This window comes from Stigmatopora argus, chromosome 10 (assembly GCF_051989625.1).
Source record: "Stigmatopora argus isolate UIUO_Sarg chromosome 10, RoL_Sarg_1.0, whole genome shotgun sequence".
Lineage (NCBI taxonomy): Eukaryota > Metazoa > Chordata > Actinopteri > Syngnathiformes > Syngnathidae > Stigmatopora > Stigmatopora argus.
The window spans coordinates 1247050-1265000 of NC_135396.1; the positions used below are offsets into that span (position 1 = coordinate 1247050).

The 17951-nt window shown below is 40.7% G+C and overlaps 1 protein-coding gene across 1 annotated transcript in view; it reads left to right on the forward strand.

Moving 5' to 3' along the window:
* The first annotated feature begins 84 nt into the window (after nt 1-84).
* prkd2 (protein kinase D2) overlaps nt 85-17951 on the forward strand; it is a 27430-nt gene continuing 9563 nt past the window's right edge. Inside the window, exons 1-7 of the mRNA XM_077611234.1 lie at nt 85-1182; nt 13897-14035; nt 14719-14850; nt 14951-15147; nt 16042-16225; nt 17600-17671; nt 17831-17848. Of these exons, the coding sequence (XP_077467360.1) occupies nt 862-1182; nt 13897-14035; nt 14719-14850; nt 14951-15147; nt 16042-16225; nt 17600-17671; nt 17831-17848 (1063 nt within the window). The 5' untranslated portion in view covers nt 85-861. The remainder of the gene's footprint in view (nt 1183-13896; nt 14036-14718; nt 14851-14950; nt 15148-16041; nt 16226-17599; nt 17672-17830; nt 17849-17951) is intronic.

Consider the following 17951-nt stretch of genomic DNA (forward strand, 5'->3'; position numbering starts at 1 on the left):
TTTGTTTTGGTAAATTAATTATGTAATTATGTAATTATAAAGGCCTCCTTAAAACACGTATACAATGGACCTTAATACAATGTCGACTAGGTGTGTTGTGGTCTTGCAATTTGGTGCTTACTAATAGGTGTGTCTTGAGAAAGTGCTGGTACAAGTTTGCCAAAAAAATAAAAGGGACGCACTTTGACAAGGCAGGAAATGCATTTCCACGGAGAGCCATCAAGAAAATAAGGCAGCTGGGTGTGTGTTTTTCGGCGTGGAGTTTCCCCTGCTAGACTATCAAAGACTTGTGCAGGAAGGCCAAATTAACCAGGAAGGAAAGGGAAGAGGAGGCGGGGCTATGAGTCAAAAGTAGAGTTAGTAGACCAACCTCCAACGAAAGCCTATTGGCTGGCTAGCATGTCCGTCATTTCACTTCCTGTTTGCAGGCGAGGGAGGAGCCGTCACTCTGCTCTCTCTTTCTTTTTCCTCTTTAAAAAAAAGCGACGCTGAAAAGGACTCGTAAAACGAGCACCGTGTGTCGATCGGCTTGATTTTAATCGAAGGAAAGCCATTTTTTTAGTTAAACGCCGATCAAACTTGTTCACCTGTTTTGTTCTTCCTTCCGTCTTGGTTTGCTTTAGCGTTCGGGAGCGCGTGGACTTTCTCCCCGGTGGAGCACAAGGAGGAAAAAAAAGTTCCATTAGAAGAAAAAGTTGGAGGAATTTGTAAGAGAAGAAGAAGAGGAAGACACCGAGAAGGTAGTTAACACTTCCTGGAGAGACTTATCGTTGGCTTTATTCTCCCTGGAAAAAGATATGCTACACGTTCCTGCGTGGATGAGTTCGTGATTTTTGGGGCTCGAGCGCTCGCTTCTTGAAGATGGCCAGCCCCTGCATGCCCTCGGGACCCCCAGGCCAGATGTTCTTTCCTCCGGGGGCTTCCGCTCTGCACGGTTCGGCCGCGGTGAGCCCGTTTCCCGTGGCATCCGTGGCTCCCCAGGGTGGCTTCCACGTCATGGACGCGAACCATGGACCGGGTTCTTCGGGGGGTGCTTCCAGTGTTCCTTCCCTGGTGACCCCGGCTCCTCCAGGGGTGTCCTTCAGCATCCAGATCGGCCTGACGAGAGAGTCGGTGCTGATGTTACACAGTGCAGACTTGGCCTACGTCAAACAAATCGCCTGCTCAATTGTTGACACCAAGGTAGGATGCACCTCTATATACAAATAAAGTCATACGTTTCGTTTTTGGAATCGCTTATCCTCTCGAGGTTCGCCGGGGGTGCTGGAGCCTATCCCAATTAGTAACTACGGGCACCCTGAATGGGTGGCCATCTAATCCCAGGACAACTAATCATAGCTAGGGTTAGGCCACATGTGTCAAAGTGGCGGCCCGGGGGCCAAATCTGGCCCGCCGCATCATTTTGTGGGGCCCGGGAAAGTAAATCGTGGGTGCCGACTTTCTGTTTTAGGATCAAATTAAAATGAAGAGTATGGATGTATATTAAATTTCCTGATTTCATTTTAAATCAATAATTGTCATCTTTTTAATCCATTTTTTCTGTTTTTAGTTCAAAAATCATTTTTTAACATCTAAAAAATATATTTAAAAAAAAAAGCTAAAATAAACATTGTTTTAGATCTATTAAAAAAATGAATATTCAGGTCTTTTAATTCAGTTCTTTTAATTCATTTATTTAAAAAAATCTAAATATTATATCTAAAATGGTCCGGCCCACGTGAAATGGCAATTTACATTGTTCAACCACCTAGCGTAGCATGCATGTTTTTGGGGGGGATGTGGGTGTAAACCGGAGTACCCAGACAAAACCCACGCCAGCTAATGGAGAATATACAAACCCCACAGTGAGGATCGAACCCTCGGCCACAGAACTGCGAGGCCGACACGCTCATATTCTGAATTATATAAATTATAAACCAGCTGTTTAACTATTTTCCAGGTTTTTTAAAAATGTAAATACTGTTTTATTTTGTATTATATTGTGCTAAAGGAATTACTCATCATATTATTTAATTAGTTGAATGAATCACTATATAATGCCTGGTGGAAGAGTGGTCAGTGCGTCGGCCTCACGGTTTTGAGGCAAGCGTTCGATCCCAGGTGGGATTACACTTGAGTTTTCATGTGGCTTGCGTGGGTTTTGTCCGGGTGCTCCCGTTTCCTCCCAAAAATATGCATGGTAGGCTGGTTGATCAATCTAAATTGCCCCTAACTGTGATTGATTGTTTGCCTTGTTGTGACTTGTGATTGGTCAGCCACCCATTCAGGGTGTCCCCTTGCCCATAGTATGCTCCAGCACCCCCCACAACCCTTGTGAGGATAAGCGGTCTGGAAAAAAAGGCAATATTTGTTCCTGTTTGTCGTTGTTCAAGAGGGAGTTGTCGCGTCAGAGTCTGTGAAACGGAAAAATTTGGCTGTCATTGAGCGATTAGCATCAAAGAGAACTCAAAGAGCTTTTGTTCTGCCACTTTCCACCGTTCAACAATAGAAGTGCTTTTATGGATGCGACAAGTGTTTTGCCACTTTAATGGGAATTTTTTGTCCTTACAAAACAGCGGCGGCAAACTTATTTTTGTTGGAGTTACGGTTTTATTTGGGGGGGGTCTTTGTGTCTGCCAACCGGGGCGCCAAAATGATTAATGAAGTGAGAGCTTTTATAATTGTCGATAAATTATCCCGCCAAGAATCCATGTGTTGTTTTAAAGAGGTGTCACTTTTTTTTAAAAATGAATTTTTTTCCACTAGAAAAGTGTCCATTTTAAATCGGTGGCTGCCATTGACAGCACTTTAATTCATTTTACCTGAAAGGGGGTAAATACATCATGTTAAATTGTCATGACAGATCCAATGTTAACATCAGAAATGACATGATTCATGTCGAGCTGTCATGACACACGTTGTCATGACAATGACAACCAGTGACACTTTTCTGCATGACACTAAATGACATTGTCACTATCATTCATTCATCTTCATGTCTGTGTCATGTCATAATTTGGACCGTTTATGAAGCATTTGTCAAATAATGTTGTACTTTATTTTTTAACTTTAAAAAAAAATTGGCAAAAAAAAGTAACATAATTCTAATCCTTATGATAAAATAATCCTAAACTCAACCATCTCCAACTTCAAACCTTTTCCCCTAATTCAAAACACAACCAAAAAAAGAACACAAAAAAATAAATAGTTTCAAAATAAAAAATACATATATAATATATTTTTTATTTTTAAACTATTATTTTTGTGTTCTTTCCGAAAAAGAACACAAAAAATAAATAGTTTCAAAATAAATAATAAGAAAAAATATATAATATATTATTTATTTTATTTTGAAACTATTTATTTTTTTGTATCCTTTCCAAAAAAGAACACAAAAAATAAAGTTTCAAAATAAATAATTAAAAAAAATATATAATATATTTTTTATTTTGAAACTATTTATTTTTTTGTCTTTTAAAAAAAATTAAAAAAACATTCAAATATTAGACCAAATTGAAAAAAATTAAATAATTCTGAGTCTTCTTTTAATCCTCTGATTAAATATACATTTAGCCCAAGCACATCACCATAATGTAAAAATTCAAAGTGCCACTAAATGACCTTATTTTCTTCCAAAACTTTCCACCAGAAATAAATATCCCTTTAACTTTTTCTATCTTAGTTGTCGCTTGTCCCCATTAAGTTAAACTAAAACCTTATGAATTGCCAGGCATCTAATCTAGATCGCTACTCGCTTCGTACCAAATGCAAAAATAAATAAACGTTCTCAAACTGAATGTAGCTCATGTCTGAACAGTACTAATCCCCAACAAATACGCGTATTGCTGAGCGTGGCGCAAAAAAAAAGATGACGTTGAAAAAGACCCTCCGGCTGTTTATTTACAAGTCTTACCACATGAGCCGCACGCACACCCACACTCGGCCAGCAATGTTGAAATCCCCTAAATACAAAAAAGTGCAACCCTGCTAGTCAAGGAGGATTTAGGCAAAAGACTCGGGACAATAGGCGACTTGTCCCAAGCCCAGTACTACATGCATACATGCATGAATGCCTACATTGGCGTGTTTTGAGAGGACTAGTGTGGCGCGTAGCTCAACCCCAGCTTCGCCCACGGCCGTCTCTCCCATCCCAGAAAGGGTGAGTCACCGCCTCTGTTTATTCACAGGCTCTCGATTCCATTGGCACGTTTTTCCATTCACTTCCCGTCTTGCCAAACTTTCCAAACACACTCAATGGCCACTTTCACGTCAGCATTCGAACATTGACTCTAGCTTGTTATCCCAACGTTATTTTTACAGTGGTACCTCGACATACGATCTTAATCCGTTCCGGGACTGAGATCGTATGTCGAGCTTTTTGTTACTCGAGCGGACGTTTCCCATTGAAATGAACTAAAAACAAATGAATTCGTTCCAACCCTCTGAAAAAAACACCAAAAACAGGATATTGGATCGGAAAAAATGTTTAATTTCTTCTAATTCGCCATCTATTAACAAAGTAACACATAACTAGTGGTTTAATAGTAATAAAATGTGTTTAATAGATGTAAAATTAGATGCATTTCGAAGGGGGAAGAGAGACGGACAGAGGGGGTTAATTCTTTCAAACCCTCTGAAAAAACACCAAAAACAGGATATTGGATTGGAAAAAATGTTTAATTTCTTCTAATTCGCCATCTATTAACAAAGTAACACATAACTAGTGGTTTAATAGTAATAAAATGTGTTTAATAGAAGTAAAATTGGGCGGTGTTGTGTGCACGAGTATACTTCATTACCCAGAAAGCCCTCTTTTTCCCCGCGCATGCGCGTTGTGCCTTTCCTGGTCGGAACTCGTCTGAATAAATCGTTCAGTGCTCGTAGATATCTATTTAGACGAAAGAGAGGCGACAAAAAAAGACAGTGCGCTACAGTGATAAACAGCCTCTCATGTCATGGCCACCTGGCTTGGTCGCATCTCGAAATTTTGATCGTATCGCGGGCGAATTATTCGATCAAAATTTTCGTCGTACCACGAGCTGATCGTAGGTTGAGGTACCACTGTATTTAGTCACGCTTTGCGTTGGACGCCAGCGTCCCTCTCGACCAAAACACGCCCCATTTTCCCAAGCCCGACGTTTCTTTTTGCTCAAAACAAAGTCCCATAACAGTCTCTTTTGCAGAATGTACTTTTTGAGGGGAAATGCTTGTCACTCCCCCACTCTTCCTCCTCATTAGATCCCAAACTTCCTCTAGTTCTTCCCTTATCTTTCTGCCGAGTCACCTTCCTCCCAAGCTAAGCATCCTCTTTCAACTCTAGACTCCCTCAACTTTGACAGATATTGGATTGGATTGGATAACTTTATTCATCCCGTATTCGGGAAATGTCATTGTGACAGTAGCAAGAAAAGGCATACTTATAAGTTAGACAGTGCAGTCAAAGGCCACAGAACAACAAAGCAAAAAGCACGTAAGAGATAACAGACTATATGGACGTCAATAAGCTAAAACTGTGCTGATCCGTATATCAATCTGTACGTTTTGAGAGGGTGAGTGGGCTAGTGTGTCGGGCTCGCAGTTCTTGGGTTGTTGGTTCGATCCCAGGTGACTCGTTACTGTGTGGAGTTTGCATGTTCTCCCTGGGTTTTCTCGCGGTGCTCCGCTTTTCTCCCACATTCCAAAATCGTGAATGCTAAGCTAGGTAGTCGAACACTCTGAATTGCCTAAACCACGTGTCAAAGTGGCGGCCCGGGGGCCAAATCTGGCCCGCCGCATCATTTTGTGTGGCCCGGGAAAGTAAATCATGAGTGCCGACTTTCTATTTTAGGATCAAATTAAAATAAAGTATAGATGTATATTAAATTTCTTGATTTCCCCCTTTTAAATCAATAATTGTCATTTTTTAATCCATTTTTTCTGTTTTTAGTTCAAAAATCATTTTGTAAAATCTAAAAATATATTAAAAAAATAGCTAAAATAAAGATTGTTTTAGATCTATAAAAAACTGAATATTCAGTGATTTTAATCCAGTTCTTTTAATCCGTTTATTTAAAAAAATCAAAATATTATATCTAAAATGGTCCGGCCCACATGAAATCGAGTTGACGTTAACGTGGCCCGCGAACACCCTTGGCCTAAACCTAGCTATGATTGGTTTTCCTTTTTCCCCTTTGTGCCCTGTGATTGGCTGGCCACCAATTCAGGGTGTCCCCCGCCTCCAGCCCACAGCCCCCATGACCCTTGTGAGGATTAGCAGTTGAGAAAATTAATGAATGAATAGAAACATCCTTTGTCCCGTTTCTTCTATGCATTGTGGTACTTTGTCCAGGTGTGTAGAAAAAGTTTGACACGCATTCTATTGTGTTGCTTCTTCGGGTAACAAGCAGGTTTTACTTGGATTCCTATCGCTAACCTTAGCTAAAGGCGTGTCTGGCGCTTTTCCTTTAAACTGTAACTGCCCTGGGCTGGTAGAACGTACGAATAAGACGCAGATATGAACAACATGCGCCGTAGCGATGTTGCTAAGGATAAGACAGTTGAAGCACGGCACCCCATTCGGTGCAGTGCACGTGCTTGTTCATTTGCACGTTAGCGAAACAACGGCATGCCGACCGTTGTTACTTTGGTTGCGGTGTGGCTTGGCAAGCACGGCCACATTTTGATTATTCAAAGTGAACGCAAATGACTGCAGACTGTAGCTTTTCATGGGTTGAAATTGTCGAGTTCAGATGACATGATTATTGTTTTTTTTTCTGCTTGATGCCACATTTGTTATTTTATTCTGGGGTGGAGTTTGTTGTGGGATTTGTTTTGGCTTTTCCCAGTGTGCCTAACAAAGACGACTTAGGCAGGGGTGACGTAAAACTTTTGAATTCAATGATTGCTAACTAATTATGCACCCTGCCCAAATCGTTTTTTCCTTTCTCTCGTGTTTCTTACGTAACTTAATTGCACTAAGTTCTCTTGCCATACAAAAAAACCTAATTATTTGCTACTCTCAGCAAGGAAAATTTTACTATCCTAATTCAGATATTAATTTAAATCAAAATAAATCAAGAAAATTATCTATCTTTGAGTTTATCTTTTTACAGTTTTTTTGTTCCTTATTAAAGCGATGATGACCAATATAAATATTTTTTGTCATATAGAGAGAGCTGGGTGATATGACAAAAATTGTTATCGCGGTTAAAAAAAGCAGACTATTATAAGCCTCACAAAAACAAACTGTAAATTTACCTCATTTACAATAAAATAAAAAAAAGTTGGATGAATTTAACCCAATTTTTGCAACATTTTCAGAACAAATAAAAAAACGAAAACGTCTGAAAGAATTCCCTTTAGTGGATTGGCTCTGTGTTGTCCTGCATCTCATAATCGCTCAATTTGGCAGTTTTTGGCCTTTTGCGTTCATGCTCCGTGTTAGCCTTTATTGCTAACCAAGCTAAAAACACTTCCTTATCATCCTCTTCTTCTCCTGAGCGTTTCTGGAAGTAGCATTCATGTCACAACAGCGCCCCCTTCTCTGGCATGGTCGGGTGTTGTAATTGCAGGTTAAAATTATCGATTGTTTTTGATTAAACGTTTTTATTATTATTGTTGACAAAAAATATTTCACAATAATTATCGTTAACGTTTTATCGCCCAGCTCTACATATAGGGGTTCGTCCCTTTCGGACCCCAAAACCCCAAAAGAAACAGACAGCCGTTTTGGCAAAGGAGATTGTGAGAGTGTGCATGAAAGGCGATGGGATGACTCACCGTTTAACTATGCGTCTATTGTTGTCCTCAGCGTGTAACTTGGCGTTTGAGTTTCAGCTTTTGTGTTGATTAGGGAATGTGCAAATGTAGCTTGTGAATCTCTGACAACCCTTTCTTGGTTTGTTCGCTGGAATCTGCTAAGTCCAAGTAATCAAATGCATTTACAGACAAAATCCTACATTTTTTTTAACTTTCTATCATCACAAAATGCTTGATTAAACGTGGAGTTTTCCATCGTTGAAATGTTCCCGATGCCGCGTTTAGAGACTAATGAGTTGACGACAATGCCATCTTTGTTTATGGAGAAAAGTAGTTTTAAATGGAAGACCGCGACAACGGGCGACCAAAAGACCGGCGACCAATCGATCGCACACAGGATTGACTGCTCTTGGTTTGAGTGTTCCCATTTTCTTCCGTATTTTTCCCTTTTTTTAACATTCATTTGATCTAACTTGGCCCCGTCATAGCGCAAATGAGATCCAACACGTGTCTATATTTATCCAATAAATGATTGACTGATCTGATTTTATGACATTGTCGTCCTGGCTTGACTCTTTACGCACATACTTTACAAATGTTTGTCTGGCCTCATTCCTTTTTATGCCCGGCACGGGCCCGACGTCACGATCTGTTAACGCTGCCGACGTCACTCGCATCTGCGACTTTGTTTTAAATAAACAACAAATCGTGCGTTCACTTTGTGTTCTTAACTCCGCCATAATCCACTGTAAATACTCTCAAACCAGGACAGTGGGAAGAACGCCATTAGCGGAACGCCGAGCATTTACGTCGTCTGTTTCATATCATCGTCATCCCGTGACCTCATTGGCTTTATAAATAGCGCGCTGGATCTGGTCCACGCCTGCAAAGGGGGGGGGAAAAAACGTAAAAAAACATTCCTGCCTCTCGCCAGGTTGCCGTGAAGATCTAACGAGGGCAGGTCTTTGACGTCTTCACGTACACGTTGCTAAGGAAACTTCTTATTACAGAGGGGTGGGGCTTTTTGGCTACCGACGGGAGGTTTAACCTGACAGTTGGCGGTAGTAATCCTGACTCCGTTTGAACGCAAACACTGGAACTGCGAACAGATTCATTTGCTTCCATAGGAACACGTGGCTATTCAAACAATACGTGTCAGTGGAAGGTCTGTCTTGGATTCGTTCTCCTCTTCCCAATAAAATGACCGGGCTGTTGTCACCACGGCTCCCGAAACACGTCTTCGTGTAGCACCATGTAGGGCCAGGAAGTTTGTCTGGTCGTGTTTTGGCCAACAGATTCCGCAAGATTGCGATCAATGCCCAAATACAGATGAAGATCTGAATTGCCCTTGCATAATTTTCCCCCTCATCTTTAACGTTAGATGTAGAAATCAGCTTCTTTTGGGGATTACAGATGGGAAAGTCATGGGAGTTTGGTATTATGTAGCCACGGAACGCGATAGTTTGAGGCTCTCAAAAGAAGGCCGTGGCATGTTGGGTAGAAAACGAGTTAGCCCGCTATGTAAAGCTGCTCTACTGCAAAAGAAAAGGAAAGATGTGCATGCATCAAAGAGTCTAGTATCCGTTTTGTGTGTGTGCGAACCACAGACACTTCCCACAATGTAACAGGTGTCTCAAGGCAATGCTACTGTACTGTATTGTGTTCGACTTTAGCAACACAGGCACGTTAAAGTGATTATACAAAAGTAACTCCTTATTTTGTATTTTAGTTCTATGGTCCATGCTAAGTGGATCTTGTTTGAAAATCCAATAATAAGGAGGATTTCATCCGTAAAATAGCTGAAGTGTCGTTTTTTTGGATTGGACTGCTTGGGGAAGAAGGTTTTAGGCCATTTTCAGATCATTTATTCTAACGGAATTGGAAGTTGCTCTTTAAATCAAACTCGAAAAACATTTTAATATCTAATTCCGGAGATATCGATTCAATCAAGGTCGTATAACCGGGGTCGAGTTACGTTTGGGGTCACGGGCAAGTAGGAAATATTCTGTAACCCGCATGATTTGAAAACCAGATCCTAAAACGATGTGATGGTCTTGACTTAGCGGTGGTTGGTATGCCGTGCAACTGCAACAATCGGTGGCTTTGCATTGTGGGGCTTGACTGACGAAGCGATGGGAAGTATGAAAAGCAGAAGCACTTCACTTCCTTATTAGTATACACCGTGCCGAGTCGTTATTTTATTCCTGACCACTGACGTTTTGATCGTGACGAATCATAACAATAAGTTCGCCTATTGTTTTTAAATGTCATTGAATAATAGGTAAGCTGCAAAAAAAAACGTACATCTAGCGCGGTCTATGTGACGACCTTAGTTCACATAGACATCAGTATTAGCCTTGACTATATAGGTTATTTAGTTGTTGTTTTTTTGAGTTAGTTCGCACTGTTTCAGAACTCAAAGTTTTAATACATGTATTCTACAATAGTTTCTTTCTGTTCCCTGTAAGAATACTCCAAGTCCAATTAGGAGAAAGTGGGTTAAGCAAGTTGTTATCAGCGATAGCATCACAGGGCGGATTTAATGTAACATTAGGTTACAGGACCGGCTAACTTAGCATAAAGGCTCCTACGCTCTTTGTCAACATCTTTTTCCACTCTTAAGTTTCCTGCCCTTATTACTTTTCATTGCATGATTATGCACAGCTAGACAGACGGGTGTTCCAAAAAAAAAAAGAAAAGATTGGGGATTGCTTGCTGGTTAGGATTGAAAGAAAAGGTAGGCAACGTTGATTAGGAAACGTGAGTTAAAGAAAGCCTTGTTCATAATTCATTTCAGCCATAATGGCCGAAGAACTGCGGGTATTGTGAAGCAACCCGATCCTTTGGTAACCCAAATCCAAACGGGAGACACGACCAAGCGCTCTACATGACACTGTATATTGTACATGCCAGGATTATACAGCTTGTTTTATGTCTGTAGACCACTTGTGTCAAAGTGGCGGCCCGGGGGCCAAATCTGGCCCGCCGCATCATTTTGTGCGGCCCGGGAAAGTAAATCATGAGTGCCGACTTTCTATTTTAGGATCAAATTAAAATAAAGAGTATAGATGTTAATTAAAGTTCCTGATTTTCCCCCTTTTAAATCAATAATTGTCATTTTTTAATCATTTTTTTCTGTGTTTTCAGTTCAAAAATCATTTTGTTAAATCTAAAAATATAGTTTAAAAAAAGCTAAAATAAACATTGTTTTAGATCTATAAAAAACTGAATATTCAGGGATTTTAATCCAGTTCTTTTAATCCATTTATTTAAAAAAAATCTAAATATTATATCTAAAATGGTCCGGCCCACGTGAAGTCATCAAGTTGACGTTAAAGCGGCCCGCGAACCAACCCGAGTCTGACACCCCTACCGTAGACTGCAACCATCTCTTTCAACAAGACCACTAACATCTCAATTTACAATGTACAATATGGCTGGTCCGATATTACAGCAATACAAACAACACCTCGGAAATCGGTATCGGATCGAGACTCTCTATTGTCACATTCTCAAAATCGAGTGATTCGGGTGCAAAAATACGGGATCGCTACATTTTACCCCATGACGATTTCAATCCAAACTACTTTTCCATTTACTCTCGCCATCAGAAAACCAAAATCCTGATCCCAAAGGCGACGATAATATTCACCACAGACGAGAAGCCAAGACTGCCGCCATCGTGGTTTTGCACCGTCTAATGTTTTAGACGTCATGGAGGGGACAGGAGCAGCTAGTCGCAGCGCCAAGTTAAAAATTAATCAAAAACGAACGAAAGGGTTGAGAATCAAATGATGATTGCGGTTTTCATAAAGTGAAGGCTTTTCAAAGTGGTTTGCAGAGTTTAAAGTGACACAGACGCCTGCTTGTGCTGTTCACGAGGTTGTGGCTGATGCTAATGACACTTTTTAGTCGTTACTTCAACTTGTGTCTTTGCCAAGTTCTGATGCATGTCGTTTTTTACATTATTCCGAATGTTTATGTCTGGATTTTGGCGCCTAGTAGTGGCGAGAAAATGCCTTTGCGTGAGACTGCATCTGGAGACTGATGTCGTCGTCCAAGTCATACTTGACTGTTTGCTCCTAGTTCTATAGTGCCAAATCAGGACAGAATTGTCAGATGATTATGTTAATTATCATCTTTTTTAATAGTATTATTGGTACGTTCAAATGTTAGATCCGTCGGCTTGCTATATTTTAGTCCGCGCTGTTTTACCTCAGCCGATAAACAGTCCTTGAAACGCGTGGCAGATATTTTCTGGGCACACATGCTGCTGATTATGCTGCATATTTTGAATTCTGCCAAACCGCCGAATGTTCCGAAATTTGCCGCTTGACTTTTTTGGGGACCGCCATCCTGGTTTTTGTGTGTAATGCATTCGTTTTGAGTCAGAAACCATCAATGATATGGCGATTAAGTACAATATTTTAAGGGATTATTTGTGTGAATTTACTTTATAAATTTCACACTGTGATTTTTATCCTTGTAAAAGAGCAAATTGTCTTACTACTTGAAACATGATTCACAAAGGACAGTATAATCGAGATTGTACATGATATGGCAAGATTGATCTTTTTTTGTCATTTTTTTTTCCTTTCATTGGATTGGACAAGGGCTCTTATTGTTGAATGGGTTTCCTAGTCAGGGCACTCCAGCTGCAAAAGAGGACAAAACAACAAACAGCAGTGTTATTCATTCATCCTGTGTGGCGCTTAACCTCAGACAGCCTTATTCGACAAAAGTTTGTAAGGTCGACTTTGTTGTTATTCTCGTGTACTCATTCAATTGGGAATCAACAAAACCACATGGGATTGATTCCTACAACCATTTCTGTGGAGAATCAACATTTTAGCTGCCCTGGCCTATAGTGTCCCTTGTTACTGATTTAAAAAAAAAAAAAAAAAATCAGGTACAGTAATCCCTCGATTATCGGGGTTAATGTAGACCAGACATGGCCATGATAAATGAAAAAAAAACGCAAAGTAGGGTCACCCCTATTTGAAAAAAAAATATATATATATAAATTTATTGATTTTTTTAAAACATTGTTTTACTTAAGATTAAATATTAATTGATTGTTTAATTATTTTTTTTACTTAAGATTAAATATGAATTGATTTTTTAATTATTTTTTTTACTTAAGATTAAATATTTATTGATTGATTTTTTATTTTTACTTAAGTGCTGAGTTCTAGTAGCAAGTGGAGGACAGGGGAGTGGCTTCCACTTGTGAGTTCCAGCGTGGATTTTCAAATTTTTATGAACTTACAAAAAATTAACAAAAAAAAATTCCCCTGGAAAAAAAAACGCAATGTCGTGAAGCCGCGATATTCGAGGGATTACTGTAATGATCTTCTGGATTCAAAAGGCTTGCGTGTTTGTGTTTGGTGACAGTGTGTGTGTCTGTGTGGTTAAGAACGGTAGCCAGGCCTGGGGTGTGGTGCCCTCTCCGTTTAGCTTGGCACCAGAACGAGCCGGCCCGGCCTGTAGTACGTCTGTCAGATGTGGTATTGTGGAACGCATGTTTGCAAACTAACATGGCCACTGGGACAGCATGTGTCTGTCTGTACAGGAGATATTTTCAAAGGACTGTGTGTTTTTTTTCTATGTTTATGTGTGTGTGTGCTTGTTAGTGTGGAGGAGTTATGCGTATCATTGTGTCCATCCAAGGCGGAGACCAGTGTTGTGCTTCCTGTACGTTGCTGCTAACTTTGACCATATAGTCAACCTTGACTCCTACAGGAAAAACAACATTCCTCTTCTTACCTTAAAAACAATCTTGTGATATTGTTGGGACTGTTTTTAGTATTACAGAAAAAAAGATATATTGTCGATATCAAAGCTGTCAAAAATCATATTCCGCAGTAGGTGAGAATTTTTTGTAATAGCATTTATCGGTGACACGTACAAAAATAGATTTTATAATGCTTTTTAAATAGTTTCTTTTTTATTAATAGTTCATTCTTGCAAAGAAATAAAAAAGACAAACAGCACATCAACCATAACTTCCATTTTGGTTTTAGCTAACACATAATAAGGTCTAATCTTGTTTTTATGCCCTAATTCTGATTTATAGATTATGTGACTTTTTGTTAGTGTTTGTTTCAAGTCAAGTGATTTGAGTTTTCCACAAGCCCTCTTACTGTAACTGACACACGTACCCTTTTTTGTATGTTACAGTTCCCTGAGTGTGGTTTCTATGGCCTCTATGATAAGATATTGCTGTTCAAGCATGACCCATCGACCAACAACATCCTGCAGCTGGTCAAAAATGTTGCTGACATTCAAGAGGGGGACCTGGTGGAGGTGGTGCTCTCTGGTAAAAAAAAAACCAACCAAAAACCCTATTCATACCGGTACACGGTCGATTGGTCGCCGGTCTTTTGGTCGCCCGGAAGGTTATTGATAATTACCATTTAAATCGTTGCTCAACTTCCCTAAAAACAAACTGCGAATTACTATTTAGTCATACTTAATGCCCTATTAATTATTAGGCTAAAGAAAAGCTCAAAATTTCCCGTACTTTTATTGTGTTTTGTTGGACACCTTGTTAAGACCCTGACTGAACTGACGTCGCTTCTTAAAGGGACAACGCATGTACATACAAACTCTTCTACACTCACACGTCGGTCGGCTCAGTGAAACTGCTCATGGCCATTTTTGGCTTTTATTGATGCGTAGACCGTGTTGTTTTACCTTGTTTTGTCGCCAGGTCTTTTGGTCGCCGGTCTTTTTGTCGCCCGTTGTCGCGGTCCAGGCGACCAAAAAACTGGCGACCAAAAGACTGGCGACCAAAAGACTGGCGACCAAAAGACTGGCGACCAAAAGACTGGCGACCAAAAGACTGGCGACCAAAAGACTGGCGACCAAAAGACGGGGACCAAAAGACCGGCGACCAATCGACCACAAGACGGCGACCAAAAGACCGGCGACCAATCGACCCCACACGATTCATACCCACCCTTAAGACTTGAATGCTTAAATTCCTTGATTTTCCTTCAGCGGCAGCCACATCTGAAGACTTCCAGATTCGCCCCCACGCCCTGAACGTGCACTCCTACCGGGCTCCGGCCTTCTGCGATTACTGCGGAGAGATGTTGTTCGGGTTGGTCCGACAAGGCCTCAAATGTGACGGTGAGATCATCCAGCAGAAGACATCACACTCCGTCCTCGCGTTCCGTCACTCTGGGGACGTTACACTCAATTTTTACTGTTTTCCTGCTACCCCCTGCAGGTTGTGGCCTGAACTACCACAAGCGCTGCGCTTTCAGCATCCCCAACAATTGCAGAGCGAGGAAGCGACGCTTGTCCACCACCTCCGTGGGCAGCAGCCAATCCCTGCAACTCTCCACCAGCGAATCCGTCTACAGCGTCGGGACCGCGTCGACTTGCACGGAGGACTCGGGCCTGGTCCGCTCGCACACGCAAATGGTATTGGCTCTCCGCCCGTTGGTGTACTTTTATACGTACAGTGGTGCCTCGAGATACGAGCTTAATGCGTTCCGGGACTGAGCTCATATGTCGATTTACTCGTAACTCAAATGAACGTTTACCATAGGAATGAACTAAAAACAAATAAATTTGTTCCCACCATCTGAAAAAAACTGGATATTGGATTGGAAAAACATTTTTATTTGTTCTAATTCGCCATCTATTAACAAAGTCACAAATAACTAGTGGTTTAATAATACTGAAATGTGTTTAATAGTACTAAAATTAGACGGATTTCATGGAGGGGGGAGAGAGAGACTTCTTGCACGGCAACACGCTCGTAACATAACATCAACAAATTTAAATGAATTTGGATGACGATGCAGACACACTCAAAAAAAAGTTTAATCTAACATTTCACTAAACTTAATTGTAATTTTTTTTTTAATTTTGATACCACTCTTCTCCCGGGTTGCCGCTATTGGCCCCGCCTCCACCCTGACTTTCAGATGCAACCTATCGAGGGTTGTTTGCTTTAGTCTTCCCTTCAAAATATTCCCAAAATGAGGCACACAAATGTCCTCACAATAGGATAACGTACGACCACTTGCCAACGACGAGTAGTATATACTCCTCTCATATTAGCGAACAAGCTCCGCCATTCGCACTGACTAACAGGAAAGAAAAACACAGAAAAAAATGCAACGCTCCGCCCAGTGCTCGTAGAGACATTACACGAACCAATTGCGACCAGAAAGACAGTGCCTATAATGTTCTTACTCCTAACTCAAATTGCTCGTATGTCGGGGCCCTCGTATGTCAAGGTATTACTGTATGAAGAAATTGCAAAGATTGACGCAAGAACCCTTGTGGGTTACCTAACCCCCCCCGCAGCCCCGGACGCCGAGCGAGACCCGGCGCTTCTACACGGGACGACCGGTTCACCTGGACAAGATCTTGATGAGCAAGGTGAAAGTGCCGCACACCTTTGCCGTCCACTCGTACACACGCCCCACCGTGTGCCAGTACTGCAAGAGGCTCCTCCGAGGGATCTTCAGGCAGGGGCTGCAGTGTAAAGGTGGGTAGCTTAAGTTTAGTCTACATGACGACCCCCCCCAGGGAAGGTTTCATTATCACCTAAATCAGGGGTCGGCAACCTTTTTGACAGAGAGAGCCGTAGACCATTCCTAAAAAAACGCGATAATCGAAGGATTACTGTACATTCAGCGAAGCCAACAAAAGTTTCTCTTGCACAAGGGTGTCAAACACGGGTTGGTTCGCGGGCTGCATTAACGTCAACTCCATTTCATGTGGGCCGGACCATTTTAGATATAATATTTAGATATTAATAGATAAATAAAAATGGATAAAAAGCCTATAAAAAGTCTGTTTTTTTTTAGATCTAAATGTTTATTTGAGCTTTTTTTTCTTAGTAAGAGAAAACTTTAAAAAAACATTCCAAAAGGAACCAATTTTTTTTTAAATTATGTTCAATATTAAAGTGCAAAACAGAAAATATTTTTATAGTTTTATTTTTAGATTTTACAAAATGCTTTTTGAACTAAAAAGAAAGAAAAAAATGGATTAAAATTGCAATTATTGATTTTAAAAAGTGGGAAATCAGGAAATATAATATACATCTATAATCTTCATGATCCTAAAACAGAAAGTCGGCACTCATGATTTACTTTCTCAGGCCGCACAAAATAATCTGGCAGGCCAGATTTGGCCCCCGGGCCGCCACTTTGACACCTTTGCTCTAGCATATTCAACAATCAATTTGAAGCTTTTCCAAAACTCACTCTTACCGTCTTTTCAGTTCTCCCGTCTTTAGTTTATCCTGAACTTCTTGCGGCGTTCACAATGACATTACAGTGCTTTCTCAGTTTTATCCAAAATTCCAAATGATTTATTTTTCCTTAGTTTAGTATCCACACATCGTTTTAGTATACATTTGTATAAACATTATTTATTTTAAAAAAAAAAGTCAGCAAGAGAAGCCCGGCCCGACCCAACCGGAATCTGAAGTAATGATTGATATTTTAGGCCTGACCAGAAATTCGGGTTCGGGTTTGGGTTCAGGCTCAAGATCTTACCTCTACTTGAGAGCCATACTCAGAATTTAAAATCAAAATAGACAAAATTGTGTGCCTTACATCTACCACTTTTAAAGTAGAAAAAGTCTCAGAATTGTTTTGACGACATTCTTACGCTATTGCTAATCATTGAGTATGCATGTAGAAGAGTCTAATGAAAAAAAAATATATTAAAAAGTGTGTCGGCGCCACAGTGTGACGGGATGCTCCTATTGGTGCGTTGGCGTCTCAGCTCTCTCTCTCGAGTGGCTTCCTCGTTTTCGCTTAGCTATTCGCCAAATGTGCTCATCAAAAGAGCCGCATGTGGCTCCCGAGCCCCACCCTGTTCTAAATGGCATGAAATTTCTCCTTTTCAGACTGCAAGTTTAACTGCCATAAACGCTGCGCTTACAAAGTTCCCAACGACTGTCTGGGGGAGACCATCGGAGGTACGTGGCTTTCTAAACATCCCATAATTCCCATAAGTGTCTAACCCGGCCTGCCGGAGTTCCATAAAACGATCTCATTTGCTTGCTCGCCTCAATGAATGACCGATGCAAACACTTTTGAACGCCAACTCATGGCCACTAATCTCTTTATCTTCTCAGAAAACCGAAGTAACAGCGGTAAGTCGGCATGCATGAGGGCTGAACGGTCTCCATCCAAGTAAAAAGCAGCACTTCTAACGTGTTGAAAAATGGCTTCCCCTACCTTGATCTCATTGTTTCA